We start from the raw sequence: 15,874 nt of genomic DNA on the forward strand, positions 1-15,874 counted from the left end.
TACCTCCACAAATCCTCAAGTTTTATGCCCTAGAGCAAGATTTCTCAACAGTGGTAATATAGACATTTTGAAATGGATAATTCTGTTTTGGGGGGTGCAGTCCTGTTCACTGTAGGATTCTCAGCAGCATCCTGGGTCTCTACCCACTAGATACTCCCTAGTCACATCCCTTACTTGAGACAATTTAAAATGTCTCCAGACACTACCACCCTAGGGGACCAAATTGCTCCCAATTGAAAACCACTGTCCAAGAGAAACCCGTGATAAGAATTTCTAAGGTATCCTTCTAGATAATTTCTATGTCAGTAATAGCAAGTTGTGCAAATAGTAAAGTTTATGTCTCCATCCCTTTTTTTTTTTATAATTTATATCTACCCTTAACAATTTATCATAAGTATTATTCCTTGTTCTTACAAACAAATAAATGTGCTATATGCCATACTTTGAAACAGTGGAAAAGATTTTCACTATATGGAACTATCATAATTTATTGAATCAACCATGTTATGGAACTATCATAATTTATTTAATCAACCATGTTATCGGTCCCTTGCTCCCCCTCCAACCCCTGGATTTTTTTTCACCTGTGTGCATGGAAAAAGCTAGAGAAAGGAAACCTCTCTGACAAACTGATGAAATATAAGGATGAAGAGAGATTACCAGTGTATGGAGGCAGCAAGAGTTAAAGGGCTTTCTCTGCCAATGCTGCCGTTTGCTTTGTTGCTTTGCAATTTCTTTGTTTTGTTTTGTTTTGTTTGAGACAGGGTCTCACTCTGTTGCCCAGGCTGGAGTGCAGTGGTACAATCTCAGTTCACTGCAGCCTCAACCTCCCAGGCTCAAGTGATCCTCCCACCTCAGCCTCCTGAGTAGCCAGAACTATAGGAGTGTGCCACTTGGCTAATTTTTATTTTTTTATAGAGACAGGGTCTCCCTATGTTTCCTAGGCTGATCACTGAACTCTTGGGCTCATGCAATCTACCCACCCTGGCCTCCCAAAGTGTTGGGATTACAGGCATGAGCCACGGCGCCCAGCCTGCAATCTCTTTCAAAAGCAAGGACTGGGCTACAAAACAGCAGACCACTTTTCCTGATAATACTTGCTTGATGCTAAGAAAAGAGTTTACAAAGAACGGGGATTTGAGATCACACATGGAGAGACTTGAGTGGATAAAGATGATTGTGATGGCAAGGAAGGAAATCAAATGTACAGAGATTAGAAAGGAACCTGTAATGATAAGGGCAAAACAGTCACAAATATCTGACAGTCAACCTTTCCTTTTATTTCATTTCTAATCATGGACCTGATTATAGTTATCTTCCATTACTTGGGTGGTGATGCATTCAAACAGAACCAGCTCCCTTGCTGCACAGCATCATATTCCCCCACAGAGGGGCCAAGCAGATGGGGTCCAGAGGCATGCTCTGATGTTCTAAGAGTAAAATGTATTCCTGTTGCTAATAAGTGTCCCAGGCTTGGCAGGTCACAGGTTGCACCATCCTGTGACTCTGGTCTTTTTGTTGATGAATGGGACTCATGGAGAGTAAGATCTGGACAACCTGATCTCTTTTAGCAGATTTTATCAAATTCACTAAACATATAACTATGTTGTTATGAAATAATATGGCTGTGATTTTATTCATAATTTTCTCATAACTCATCAGGATTTCATTAATAGTTCCAAAAGATGCCTCAGACCCTACTGTAGAAAGAACCATGAAAAGTAATACAATACAAAATTAAAAAAAAAAGACAACTCATACCTTTTGGTGCAATTTTGTTTGGTTTGTTGCTTTGTGATCTCTTCCAAAGCAAGAATTGGGCTACAGAATAGCTGTCCACTTTTCCTGATTATTCTTTGCTTCATGGCAGTTAGACTACTCCATTCTCGAACAAATCTCAAAATCTGGCAGAAAATGAGATAATAAAAAGAGTTAACAGCTCACAGTCATCTTCCTTTGAAAGTGAGCCTATTTATAACATCAGAAGACTGCTATTTTGTTATGTCCCCCAAATAGGCTTTTGAGTTCCATAACCTAATGCTTTCTTCAATTTGACACAATTTTCATATCTTTATTGTGAACTACCTACAGCATTCTCAAGAGATACTTTTTTTTTCTTTTTGATAGGGTCTTGCTCTGTTGCCCAGGCTGGAGTGCAGTGGCATGATCACGGCTCACTGCAGCCTGGACCTCCAGCAGTCCTCCTGCTGCCTTAGTCTCCTAAGTAGCTGGGACTACAGGCACATGCCACCACACCTGGCTAGTTTTTCTATTTTCTGTAGAGACAGGGTCTCACTATGTTGCCCAGGCTGCTCTTAAACTCCTGGGCCCAAGTGATCCTCCTACCTCACCCTCCTAAAGTGTTGGCATTACAGGAGTGAGCCATCACACCCAGCCAAGAGATCTTTTTCAATCCAAAGCTTCTCTAAAGGCATGTTTCAGGACATGCAGTGTATGCCCTTAACACATATAGATCAACAGTGATAATATGCTCATTGAGACCAAAAAAGGTCTGGAAGTACATATCCCAGCTGGGGTCAAGGCAAAACTAGGTGACAGAATGATAGTGCAACATCTGAGAATCGCTTTGTAAATGATGCCTAAGTTTTCACAGGAAAAAAAAAAATCAATAAATCTGGGACATTTTTAGTAGGGTTACCAGTCAAGTATACATAACTGGCTATTTTTTGGGACTCTGAGAATCAGGATTAGATGATTCCAAATAAATAGCTTACTGTTCCCTTTTCATTTAAAACAGGTATAGCTGACCTATGGGCAATGCTTCATTTCCACTCAAATGGTAAAAAAAATAATCACCATTTTCTTGTAAAAATGGCACACAGCATGCTGGGTTAGCCCCTGCGCAGAATGACCCTTCTTGGCAGTGAAGGAAAATCAGCCACAGATGAGTGTTAAGACCTCCCTGGCAGGAACTTGGCCTGGAGCTGCATGCTGGTGCTTCTGCTAATGAATCAAGAATCACCCAATAAGGTATTATCTCTGCTCTTGGAATTTGTCATTGTTAGAACTTAACCTTAGTAGAAAAAATGTGATTCTAGCAGATACAAATATCACAGCTGCTAATCCTGTGAATGAGAAATTAAATAATGTGAGGACGATTCTATCCACAGAAACAGCAACTGTAGGTGTGATCATTTGCCAAGGAAACAGATTTCACATATATTCTTAGCACCGGGTAATTAATAGGCACCACCTAGACTGAAGAAAATGCAACCAGTGATTTGACTCCATAACATGACACAAAGTGCTTTTTAAACTTAAACTCAAAATGATCATTACAATTATTAAAACAAGTTTATTTAACGTAAATAAAGCCATTTTATTTAAAACTATTCTTACCAGTGAGCGATTTTGTTTCAGCTGAAAGCTTGCTGGTAAATCTTCCCAAAGGTCTAATTTTATATCCAAAGGAATGAAATTACAGCTCATCTGTTTTCCACCCTGATGATAGATTAGGAAGACACTAACAATCTATTTTTGTATAGGCACTAGAAACTATTTTAAATGAAAATAATTATATTTTGACACAATATGCCTAGTCTCCTAAAAGAAAAACTGAGGTGACACATTCTAGACAAGGGTCCACCAAAATGGCTCCTCTGGAGAAACTGTGAGCCAAGAAGGGAAGGCAGGCTCTCTACCACACTGGGTGCTTCCACTGCCCATGCCTACCCCAAGGTTATTGCCTTCAGCCTGGAATGCTTTGTTTACTGCTGTGTCATATTCTTTTCTATTGACTAATCTTGGAAATATGTATAAAAACAATAAAATTATACACTGCAAATTAATATAGAAGAATATTATATCCTTGAAGTTAACAGTAGCACAACCATTCCCAAATTTGCAAATAAACTTCTTTATACTCACTGACAACATAAGTATCACATCAAAGAAGGGTATCAAGGAATAGTCTGAATAACCTTCACCAAATGATAAGCCTGTCCATTGTTACAGGAACAAGGAAGTAAAGAGAAGGCAGAAAGATCAATTCTAGAGAAGTTACTTAAAAATTTGCTCCCCCAAAGCAATGTCACAGTATCAGTCAATGAGGACTGTTTGCCAATAGTACCACCTGGAGAGTAAGTGGAACTGCATTTAGGTCCCAACCATCGGTGCACAACATCCTGAAATCTTTTTTTTCCCTTTTTTTTTTTTTTTTGAGACAAGGTATCACTCTGTCACCCAGGCTGGAGTGCAACAGCATGATCTCGGCTCACTGCAGCCTCAACCTCCTGGGCCCATGTGATCCTCCCACCTCAGCCTCCCAAGTAGCTGGAATTACAGGCACAAATTCCACCACACCTGACTAATTTTTTTCTATTTTTTGTACAGACAGGGTTTCACCATGTTGCCCAGGCTGCTGGGCTCATGTGATCCTAACACCTTGAACTCCTGGGCTCAAGTGATTCTTCCACCTCAGCCTTCCAAAGTGCTAGGATTATAGGCATGAGCCACCATGCCCAGTCTCTGAAATCTTAAGGGTACAAAGTAACCACATACAGCGGTGCAGTAGAGGTATTTCCTTTATAAATGGGAAGAATCTCTCATACGAAAATCTACTTTATCAATAGTTGAACTCATATTCTCTCAGTTAAAAAAAAAAAAGTTACAGCTCCCACAATTACTTTGGAGAAAAACATACAAAAAGTACGCACTGATTAAAAATTTTGAGGCCAGGTGCAGTGGCTCACGCCTGTAATCCCAACACTTTGGGAGGCCAAGGCGGGAGAATCACGAGGTCAGGAGTACGAAATGAGCCTGACCAACATGGTGAAACCCTGTCTCTACAAAAAATACAAAAATTAGCTGGGCGTGGTGGCACGTGCCTGTAATCCCAGCTACTCTGGAGGCTGAGGCAGGAGAACTGCTTGAACCCCGGAGGCAGAGGTTGCAGTGAGTCGAGATCCCACCACTGCACTCCAGCCTGGGCAGCAGAGAGAGACTCCATCTCAGGAAAAAAAAAAAAAAAATTGGTATGTAATTCTAAACCCTGATATAGACATGGGATTCTGGCTGAAATGAACAGTTCTAATACGACACAGGATGCTAAATGTCTGTTACTACTCTTCCTTTAAAGGGGTATCCTTTTAGGCAGTGAACTAGGAATTATTTTTATTTTTATTTTTTTAGACAGAGTCTCACTCTGTTGCCCAGGCTGGAGTGCAGTGGCACAATCTTGGCTCACTGCAACCTGTACCTCCCGGGTTCAAGTGATTCTCCTGCCTCAGCCTCCCAAGTAGCTGGGATTACGGGTGCCTGCCATCACGCCCGGCTGATTTTTGTATTTTTAGTAGAGTCGGGGTTTCACCATATTGGTCAAGCTGGTCGCAAATTCCTGACCTCAGGTGATCCGCCTGCCTCGGCCTCCCAAAGAGTTGGGATTACACGCATGAGCCACTGTGCCCAGCCTTACTTCAGCTCTTTTAAGGTGAAAAGGAAAGCTTTCATTTCAGCTCTACTCTGGTTGTGAAAAGATATGTCAACAATTCATCTGCTCAGTGTCTTGTGTTTGGAAAATTATTTGGGTGATAACATTTTATGGTAAAGAGACATGTAAGTATTTAGAACAGTCATAAAACTATATTTGATACCATTAACAGAAATGTCAAGAAGAAGCAGGCTACTAGGCTGGCGGCAGAGCCTGAATATGGGTCAGCGAGATGGTCGCTGTGGTTTGGTTTGGCAGCAGGTGCATTATACCCTCTACCAGGAGCCTGCAGTTCTCTGTCTGCACCCCAACAGGGATACAACACTGATCAGGTAATCCAAGAGGCAGAGCTTTCACTGTATAGAGTTAAAAAAGATTAAAGAATTTAAGGGCTTCTGGATTTCTGTGGTATGCTCTGCCTGGTGTCTGTCCTTTGGTTTTGTCTACCTTCAAGCCCCTCTTGGGACCATTTCTCTGTCCCTCTCCTGTGATGGTCTGAGAAAGAAGCATGGCCTAAAGCTCTCCCAACACGGGGGATGAGGGTGGCTCAGGCATTTAAACCTGCCTCAAGATGAATAAAGGAGTCACTGATGCTCCCTGTAGCCCGGTTCACCATGTCAGAGGCTCCACATGGTAGATCAGGCTCCACACCTGTAAGAGGAGAATTGATTACTGCCTGGCTTGGTTCTTGGTGTCTCTCTCTCAGTTATTGTTCTATGCTAGAGGCTGCTTGGGGATGCTGGTATTCATGATCCTAGCCATCTCCTCCTAAAAGAAGATTATTACATGGTACACTATCTATCTATATCTACATTTGGTTTAGTAGAAAACCTGTAACGGAAAGTTTGGTCATCTCCAACATATTATCTTTTAAACATCGATATAATGGACCATGAGTTTTAAAAGTTTCAAATACTATCTTATTATACTTATAAAGATTCGAAATTTAAAACTTTAGGCCGGGCGCAGTGGCTCACATTTGTAATCCCAGCACTTTGGGAGGCCGAGGCAGGTAGATCACGAGGTCGGGAGTTCAAGACCAGCCTGGACAACACACTGGAACCCTGTCTCTACTGAAAATAGAAAAATTAGCTGGGTGTGGTGGTGGGCGCTGCAATCCCAGCTACTCGGGAGGCTGAGGCAGGAGAATCGCTTGAACCTGGGAGGCGGAGGTTACAGTGAACCGAGATTGTGCCACTGCACTCCAGCCTGGGTGACAGAGCTAGACTCCGTCTCAAAAAAAAAAAAAAAGAAATTTAAAATTTTAGACCAAATAAAAGTATTAATAATCTATCCAGGCCATAGATTCTCACTTTCAGCAAGTTGTGTTTTCATACTAATAGCAAGATACTGTTTGCCTTTTCCACTCTCATTCTTTCACAAACGTATGGTGACTTTTTCCAGTGGCTACATGAAATGCTGTCTCAACAAACTGAACACAAAGACAGATATCGGAATCCCACTGTTTTCCATTAAGACTTTAGAACATGTAAAACAATGACAATCTTCTCACTAAGTATTTTTTTGACTTGGAAAATATAATTATTTTAAATAAAAAAAGTTATTTATATAAATATATAATGAGTCTATTTATCTTAAAATATGCATTTCCTCACTTAAAAATAATTGTTGGTCAAGCATGGTGGCTCACGCCTGTAATCCTAGCACCTTTAGGAGGCTGAGGTGGCAGACTGTTTGAACCCAGGAGTTTGAGACCAGTCTGGGCAACACAGCAAGATATTCTGTCTCAAAAAAAAAAAAAAAAGAAAAAAAAGACCCTCTCTCTAAAAAAAAAAAACAAACAACCAAACAAAAAAAATGGCCAGGTGTGGTGGCTCACACCTGTAATCCCAGCACTTTGGGAGTCTGAGGTGGGCGGATCACAAGGTCAGGGGTTCGAGACCAGCCCAGCCAATATGGTGAAACCTCATCTCTACTAAAAATACAAAAATTAGCCAGGTGTGGTGGCGGGTGCCTGCAGTCTCAGCTACCTGGAGGCTGAGGCAGGAGAATCATTTGAACCCAGGAGGTGGAGGTTGCAGTGAGCCGAGATGGTGCCACTGCACTCCAGCCTGGGCAACAGGGTGAGAGAAAAAAAAAAAAAAAGAAATAGAAAAATGTAATTATTAATTATTCACATTTAAGTTAATAAATGAAAAAAAAATTATTTTTTTTGAGACAGAGTGTCATTTTGTCGCCCAGGCTGGAGCGCAGTGGCACGATCTTGGCTCACTGCAACCTGCACCTTCCAGGTTTACACGATTCTCCTGCCTCAGCCTCCCGAGTAGCTGGGATTAAAGGCACTCACTACCACACCCAGCTAATTTTCGTATTTTTAGCAGAGAGGGGGTTTCGCCATGTTGGCCAGGCTGACCTCAAACTCCTGACCTCAGGTAATCCACCCACCTCAGCCTCTCCAAGTGCTGGGATTACAGGCGTGAGCCACCACGCCCGACCATAAATGAATATTTTTGAGAAGCTCCATTTTAATTTCAAATATAGTAGACATCAATAGATATAACCTATATAAACAAAAGGTCTTTGGGGTTCTCAATAAATTTTAGGAGTGCAAAGAGGTCCTGAGTCTAAAAAGCTTACTACTAAGCTAGCCTATGGCAGGAATCAGCAATCATCTGACAAAAGCTTCCTAGCACTTACTCAACATGAATGGGCAGGTTTAGGCTTCTGTAAAGACGCTGCTGCTCCTGCTGCTGCAAGTGATCAGTGCAGGATTAACATTTATGGAGAGTTCATGTAGGCCAGGCACTGTCCTAAGTGCTTTACAGGACTGAGCTCATTTTATCTTTGCAACAAATCCTGTCTGCATTTTATTTTTTATTATTTTAACAATTTTTAATTTTTAAGGGTACAGAGTAGGTTTATATATTTATGGGATGCATGAGATAATTTGATACTGGCATACAATGTGTAATAATCACATAAATGGGGTAAATGGGGTATACCACATTTTACAGGTGAGGAAATTGAAGCACAGAGCAGTTGAGTAATGTGTCCAAGATTACATACTAACAGATTTGAACTGAGGCAGTCTGGCCCTGAAGTCTATGTTCTTAAAGACTGTGTGGTTTTACCTCTCATTGTCTTTAGATTTAACACAGAAATTTGAGAATTAGCTTTAAGGAGGAAAATAACCAGATGCTTATCTCATTGTTAATAAAATTAAGTATCTCCACTGAAAAGTGAAAAAAGGAAGTCTTTTTTTATGTTTCAAGTTACAGACTCTGCATGACGCTTACCTTAGTATAGATGTGAATCCGGTCAGTATTCCTACTTGCACAAAACATTAAGGTGTCATACACTGGCAAAGTGTCTGAACTCTTCAACTGTTCTATTAAAGAAGACAAAAGAGAACCTGAAGGCTTATCTACTCTCTATCTAAAATAGCTTATTTTAATCATGTGTAGGTTAGAATGATGAAATAGCTATATCAAAAATATCAATATATTTAACAAAAAGTAATTGTCTAGCCTTGAAATAAAACTACCACAGTAGGCCATTGAAGAGCATATCGGCTTATATGGTAACCAATTGTTTTACATTTTTGCTAATGACCTAACAAGAAACAAACAGATTCAGAATTAGCTGAAAAAATACAAGTTAGGTAGGCATAAGGAAGAATTTCCACCAATAAGAGCTGTTATTGGTCTTGAAGTTTAGACTAATCTATTCCTTTTGCTAGAGTAGATTTGAGACTGAATAAGCACCATTTTGATTATTAGCAGCAACATCGCTATGTTGAGGGCCACTTAAATGCCTGATTCCCTGGAGCCTGGTGCCTGACATTCACAAAAGAAGATAAGTAGACAAGCTTCTTTTCTGATAATCTCTTCTTATTTAGCCCTTTCTTAGTCCTACTGTCCAATATATTTTGCAGGAGATACAGGATTATCAATGCGGGTCTAAATAATAATTAGAGTTAACATTTAGTGAGCACACACAATGTGCGAGGCACTGTTGTAGGTACATACAGTAATACCTTTCAGAAATAAATAGTGCATTTTACATAGGAAGAAACTGAGGCACGCTAACTTACCCATGGTCACATGCCTAGTAAGAGGATGTAAAACTTGCAAGCTGGCTCCAGAGCCTGTGCTCTTTTTTTTGAGACGGAGTCTCGCTCTGTCGCCCAGGCTGGAGTGCAGTGACCAGATCTCAGCTCACTGCAAGCTCCGCCTCCCGGGTTTATGCCATTCTCCTGCCTCAGCCTCCCGAGTAGCTGGGACTACAGGCGCCCGCCACCTCGCCCGGCTAGTTTTTTGTATTTTTTTAGAAGAGACGGGGTTTCACCATGTTAGCCAGGATGGTCTCGATCTCCTGACCTCGTGATCCACCCGTCTCGGCCTCCCAAAGTGCTGGGATTACAGGCTTGAGCCACTGCGCCCGGCCTGAGCCTGTGCTCTTACCTTCTCTCACAGTTCCTCAGTGATCTTTTAAAGTACTTTCCCAGACCTAGAAGTCTATGATTTGTTTGCCATTCTACTTGGCAATGTCATCATACTATTATTTTTCTAATCAAGGCACTGACCACTTTACAAACCTGATTTATGAATTATTCCCTTATTTTGTAAATTCAAAAATGTACTTTAACATCTCTGAAACTGGCATGTCTTACAGTCAATAACAACAATGGCATTTTACAATCATTGCTGGCCATGTGGCAGTTGTAAAACAGTTGTCTTTGCCTTAGTATGCATAAGCTGAGTCATAGCTGTAATACTATTGTCACTTCTACACTACACATGAGGTATATGCATTGTTGTTACTATATGTATTGACTTTATTACCTTAAAATGTCTTTACATTTTTTCACTATGATTTGGTATTGAAATGAAAAGTTATCGTATATACCATAAAACTTGGATACAGACCAGGAAAGCATAGACTTGATATTAAAGGAGCAAATGTGTATCACTGGAGGACTAACCAAAATATCTTATTTTCTTGTAAAGGAATAATGGAGTGCTTCATGGTACCAAAGGAAACGAGAGCTCTGCAAATAGAGGAAGATGTCTTACATTTGGTTACTGAGATGTTCAAAAGGGTTGCCTATTACATGCCAAAGAAAGCAACTGACAGCAGGAGAAATTGCCAAATCCCTCAGAGCACATGAAAGAAATGTCAAAGCAACAGAGGATGATGTGGCCTGGTCTGGGCTAACATTAAGGTATTGTGTCATAGCTTAATTGGCAGTTTTCTTTGAAGAACTATGCATTAATGCTTAAAGATCAGAAGCCATTCTTCGATAAAAATAACTGTTAACAATTCCAAATCAGTTGATATTAATTCTTGATAGCTATCAGCTATATTAGGGAACATATTTATCTTTTCAGTGTTGCCATGAAGTGTAAATTAATGATTTGAGACTACAGATGATGCACCTATGGTTATTCTTCCAAACTCCTGGAATTCCAGAGAGAACAAAATTACAGTTCTAGAGTAGTACATAGCACTCTGGTTCTAAAAGAGCATATGTAGGTAGAATAAGCATTTAACATAGTGTGCTCCCTTTGTTTTCTGTTTTTCATTGAAATTCATGTTAGTGGAAAGATGTGAAGCATACCTCTTATGTGGAATTCTCAGCCCAATGATCTGAAAAGTCAAAAAAGGGAAACAGGAATAGGTAAGGGGTAAATGCTGGCATTGTCTGGAGTGAATGAGGCCAAAGCAAATTTCATTGGCAGAACAGAACTTCAAAGTGATTTCTTTTTTTTTTTTTTTTTTTTTTGAGACGGAGTCTCGCTCTGTCGCCCAGGCTGGAGTGCAGTGGCCGGATCTCAGCTCACTGCAAGCTCCGCCTCCCGGGTTCACGCCATTCTCCTGCCTCAGCCTCCCCAAAGTGATTTCTAAAAAGCATTTGTAAGTACAAGCTAACATGTTTTCATCAAGAGACCACTGTACAACTAACAAGCCAATATTCCCTGCCATAGATGAAGAGATCCATAGCCCCGTTGATGACAATTGCCAGGTGTTGGTTCCTAGTCTGCTATTTAGTTCACTGAGCCATATGCTGTCCCATAACTAGAGTTTCATCAGCACTTGAGAGTTTCTCACAGTAAGATAAAGAAAACTAGAGACACCAAAGAGTATAACCCACCTGAGTCTACACTGTCTACTTAAAAGCTGTTAAAATGAACAGACCTAAACAGATCCATTCCAAGACATTCTTTGGGAAGACTTTGAGGAGTTAGAAGGAAGGCTGAGAGAAGAAGAAAGGAGGATGCCTTGAGCTCAGAAATTCTTAAATGAACATTTCATTTTAAAGCTATGAGTCAGACTCTAAATTGTATTAGTGTTTAATAGCAACTAACTTAGAAGAAAAACTTCAACAGTCTCATCCCAACTATTGGGTTTGTTTTAATAAGAATATCAACCTGTATGTTACTATGGTCACTAAACGAGTAACAAGGAAAATAACCCAAAAGTACTCAGTCTCTTGCCAGCTGGCCCATAAATGATAGTGAAGTATGACATACAGGCTGGTATTTGCTAACCATCACAGCTATAAATAATGAATGGAATCAACCAAAAAGTAAATAAATCCGAAACACTGTATGGTTGGCTCCAAATGCAGTCATGATTCATACAGTCTTGACATCATGTTCCCTAAAAACATTTTCTTTAAAATACTTTTTAAAAAATATGCTAATTAAGTGCAACCATTTACAACAATTTTTGTGTAAAGGATTAATGATATGCTAAGTGTTAGTTAATTATCTGTCAGTCTTACTGTTTTGTCCAAAGCACCTCCCAAATATCAAAACAACACCCTTACTGTGTGAATGAGCTAGGCTTGGTTGGGGCTGGGCAACAGGCCTGGTGGCAGCACATGTAGCTATTTATTGGTTTTGCTCTATGTGTAATGTCTGAATGCCAACAGACATACTCAGCTCTTCCAGCCATCTGGTGTTTAAGTATGTAGTTACAAATGGTTGGTATTTTTTAATATAAAAGAGAGTAAAAGGAACCTGGAACAAGGTAGTAATTACTAATCTAATAACAGTATTATGTGTGAAAGTATATGGTTATTACTTGGATGCTAGAAATGGAAACAAGACTTACTATTACCTTGCTGGGATGTAAGTCCATCTTCTTTCTCAATTTTTGATGTCTCTTCCTTGCTGTCAGCCAACTGGTCAGGTTCTGACTGTGCAAGGGCTTGTTTTTCACAGTCTGAGATAGTTTGAACCTTTTTGGAGGTGTCTTTCTGAGAATCATCCTCGTTTTTATCCTGGATATGGTTGAGGCTATCTATTTGCATAACTATTAAAATAAAAATTATTACAAAAATGTAATAATTTACATTAAAAGTAAAGTAAAAAGAATGTAACAGGTAGGTCTTATAGAAAGAAACAAAGTGAATAATGTTTATTCATATGTTCAAAACATTTATCAGGAGCCTACTATATGCCCAGTACTATTCTAGATGCTGAAGAGACAGCAAGAACAGGACAGAGAAATCCCTGCATTCTAGACTCCATTCTAAATGGCAGAGAATGACAATAAAATAAACAAATAGGTAAATAGTATATTTTCAGATAAAGACACAACTAAGGTTCTTTTTTTGTAAGAAGGTTTTGGAGAGCACTCCTATAGCAAAAGTCATGAGGACCAAGCTCTGAAAGGAGTCCCATTTTTGCTGAGAGCTGTTCATGGATCTAGGAAGCTTGGACTCGGGCCTATATTCTTGGTCTAAATATTCTAAATGTAACTGGAAGCCATTAACGAGTTTTAGGCAAAGGAATAAAGGATCACTTTGGCTGCTGTGCACTGAAGGATCAGATTAATATGGAGACTGTTGAGGTCTGGGAGAAAGATAGTGGCTTTAGAGTAGGATGGTAGCAATAAAGATAAAGTGGTTGGAATCAAGATTTATTTGGAGGTTACCTGATGGGTTGAGTGTGGGAGGTGAGCAAGAGACCAAAGATACAGCCCAGGTTTTTAGCATGATGTAGTAAAGAACAGGGAGGAGAAGATTTGGGTATTAGATGTGGCAGCGGTAGAAATATAAATCTAATAATTATATTTTTATATATAGTAATATCACTGTTACATAGACTGTCTATTTCTCTCTAATCAGACTTTCATATTCACAAAAGGTAGTTTTTATTTTTTTAAGTTGCTTGAGAGATTCCTTATTAAATTCCAGGTCTAGAAATTTTCATTGTTGCTCTTAGTATCACAAAGGAAAAATCAGAACTACAAAACCATATTAAATTATGACTTTTGTTGCTAAATAATTCAACTTATACATTTAATGTGAACTTACATTATTTCAAAGTCACAATAGAACTTATTTTTATTGCCTGTAGCAGTTGGGAATTGCATGGAATCATGCTAATTGTGACAGAGATATTACATGGAATAAGCATGTGATTCCAATTTAGTTCACAGACAACAGGTGCCCACATACAAATATAACCACCACCCACATGGCAGACTTGTCAATTTTGGTAGAAGCACCCAAAGTGAAAGAGGGAAGACTCAGCTCCTCCCTACATTTTCCTTCAAATCAAAATTAAGACAGAGAGAAGAGCAAGGCAGGAGGAAGGAACTGCAATATCAGAATTTATATCTTAGCTGAGTCTTTGTCAATGCCAATATTTTGAAGAATTAATGTATGATGCAAAATTAGATGTGTACAATTATTACAAATGATAAAATAAAATGTGTACTTCCAGTTTCCAAAACTGTCAGCCTGGCATTTTTATTACTATAAAAATGCTCTATAGAATTGGAAACAAGAATACGGATGTATGACAACCATGGGTATTAATAATCATTTCAGAAACTAAACATCAGAAAATGGTATCCCATGCTATAAAAACATACTTGAGGTATATTTATGATTTCTAACTTTAAAATAATATGTTTTAAAAAAGAATAAACTCAAAAAAGCCAGACATCAAATCGGTTCACAAATGAAGACTGATCCATAGAGCAATTTTGATGCTTTGAAAAGCAAAAACCATGGCACAATGTATACTGACTAGGCAAAGAAGCGACATTACATTATTTTGCTATTTAAACATAAAAATAATCCACAATTTCCTTAAAAACAAGTATTAGCTACAGAGGAGAGAAAATAGTAAGTCTATGAGTATAAGGCATATTTGCTACCATAGCAACAGAGCTTCTATTCCTGCCCACTGAATTCATATCCTGCTGACATTAATCAGAAATGTCCATTTGTGCCAAATTAATGCCATATCACAGACGTTTGGGGATATACATTCTTGACAGAACCAGGAGCTTTTCACATTCCACAAGGGATAAATTCAGTCTTCACTATATGAAGCTCTTATTCCAATTTAAAAGCTAAAGTTGTGCTGAGTCACACTATCCGTGGATAACAGCAGTCTCTATAAGCACAGGTTATCTGAAGACACCACTAACAGCCCTTACCTCCATGGTCACCTTCTATATACTCACCAGCACTGCCTTGAGGATTCTCACACATTTCGCAATAAGGTAACACTGAATTATTGATATATGTGCAGAAACTACACTGCCAGCCCTCTACAGGAAAGGCTGGGGTGGCTGACTGGGTCTTGGCCTCCTGGACACTTTCCATGAGTGGAGTTCTGATTTGCCTGGACTGGGATGGTGTCTCTTCCGAGGGACTGCAGTGGTCATCCGAGGCGGCCAATTTCAATCTTTTAGTTTCAGGTTCAACATCACTTTCATAATCGATGGTATCTCCTGCAGCTGTTTTTGTAGGGTCTGATGACACTACAGTATTTTCCTCCTGGAATCTCTTTGATTCATCACAGGAGGTCATCAATTGTCTTTTTTTAGGTTGTGGTAAAAAAAATGATCGAATATCATGCTGTTTTTCTTTTTCGAACTAGGAAAAGCAAACAGTAGTTATCAAAGTAAGAAGCAATCTAATATGTTCTTCTTACATAAAAGAGCTTAACAAAATATTTTAATTAACCATATTGCCTTATCCTTTAAATACCTTTTGGAAATGAATTCATATATACATACATATATATGTATGAGTCTTCATATATACATACATATATATATGTAAAACATATCCATGTACTTCCTGTGTCTAACTTTTTTCTTAGCACTTATTGTGTGCCAAGCATTTTACATATATTAACTCATTTAATCCTCATGTCAGTTCTGTGAGGTCAATACTATTATTATTATCACATTTTGAAGGAGGAAACTGCAGCTTTAGAGAGGTAAGATAACTTGATTAGAGCGGTTATATAATAAAAATATACTTAATACATTACCCTAAATGTATGTCAGGGTAAAAAAGGCAATTGTGTATTCAAATATTTCAGGACAATCAAGGACCTAAAAAAATGCTTTCACACCCAAACTATAAACACAATGTTCATACATAATGTTATTCATATGAAAATGTTTTCTTGACCAAGAAGCATCTTG

At 39.0% G+C, this 15,874-nt stretch overlaps 1 protein-coding gene across 10 annotated transcripts in view; it reads right to left on the minus strand.

Moving 5' to 3' along the window:
- The window catches only part of ZRANB3 (zinc finger RANBP2-type containing 3), a 317,061-nt gene that overhangs the window by 16,284 nt on the left and 284,903 nt on the right, over window positions 1-15,874 (minus strand). For 7 of the 10 annotated variants that reach the window (XM_007964840.3, XM_007964845.3, XM_007964844.3 and 4 more), the window contains 5 exons: window positions 14,900-15,314; window positions 12,530-12,730; window positions 8,707-8,798; window positions 3,361-3,462; window positions 1,762-1,904 (listed from right to left, as the gene is read on the minus strand). In XM_007964840.3, coding sequence (XP_007963031.3) covers window positions 1,762-1,904; window positions 3,361-3,462; window positions 8,707-8,798; window positions 12,530-12,730; window positions 14,900-15,314 — 953 coding nt within the window. The remainder of the gene's footprint in view (window positions 1-1,761; window positions 1,905-3,360; window positions 3,463-8,706; window positions 8,799-12,529; window positions 12,731-14,899; window positions 15,315-15,874) is intronic. The other 3 variants (XM_007964841.3, XM_007964847.3, XM_007964848.3) reach the window with 2 other exon arrangements.

The sequence above is a fragment of the Chlorocebus sabaeus genome, chromosome 10, assembly GCF_047675955.1.
Source record: "Chlorocebus sabaeus isolate Y175 chromosome 10, mChlSab1.0.hap1, whole genome shotgun sequence".
Classification (NCBI taxonomy): domain Eukaryota; kingdom Metazoa; phylum Chordata; class Mammalia; order Primates; family Cercopithecidae; genus Chlorocebus; species Chlorocebus sabaeus.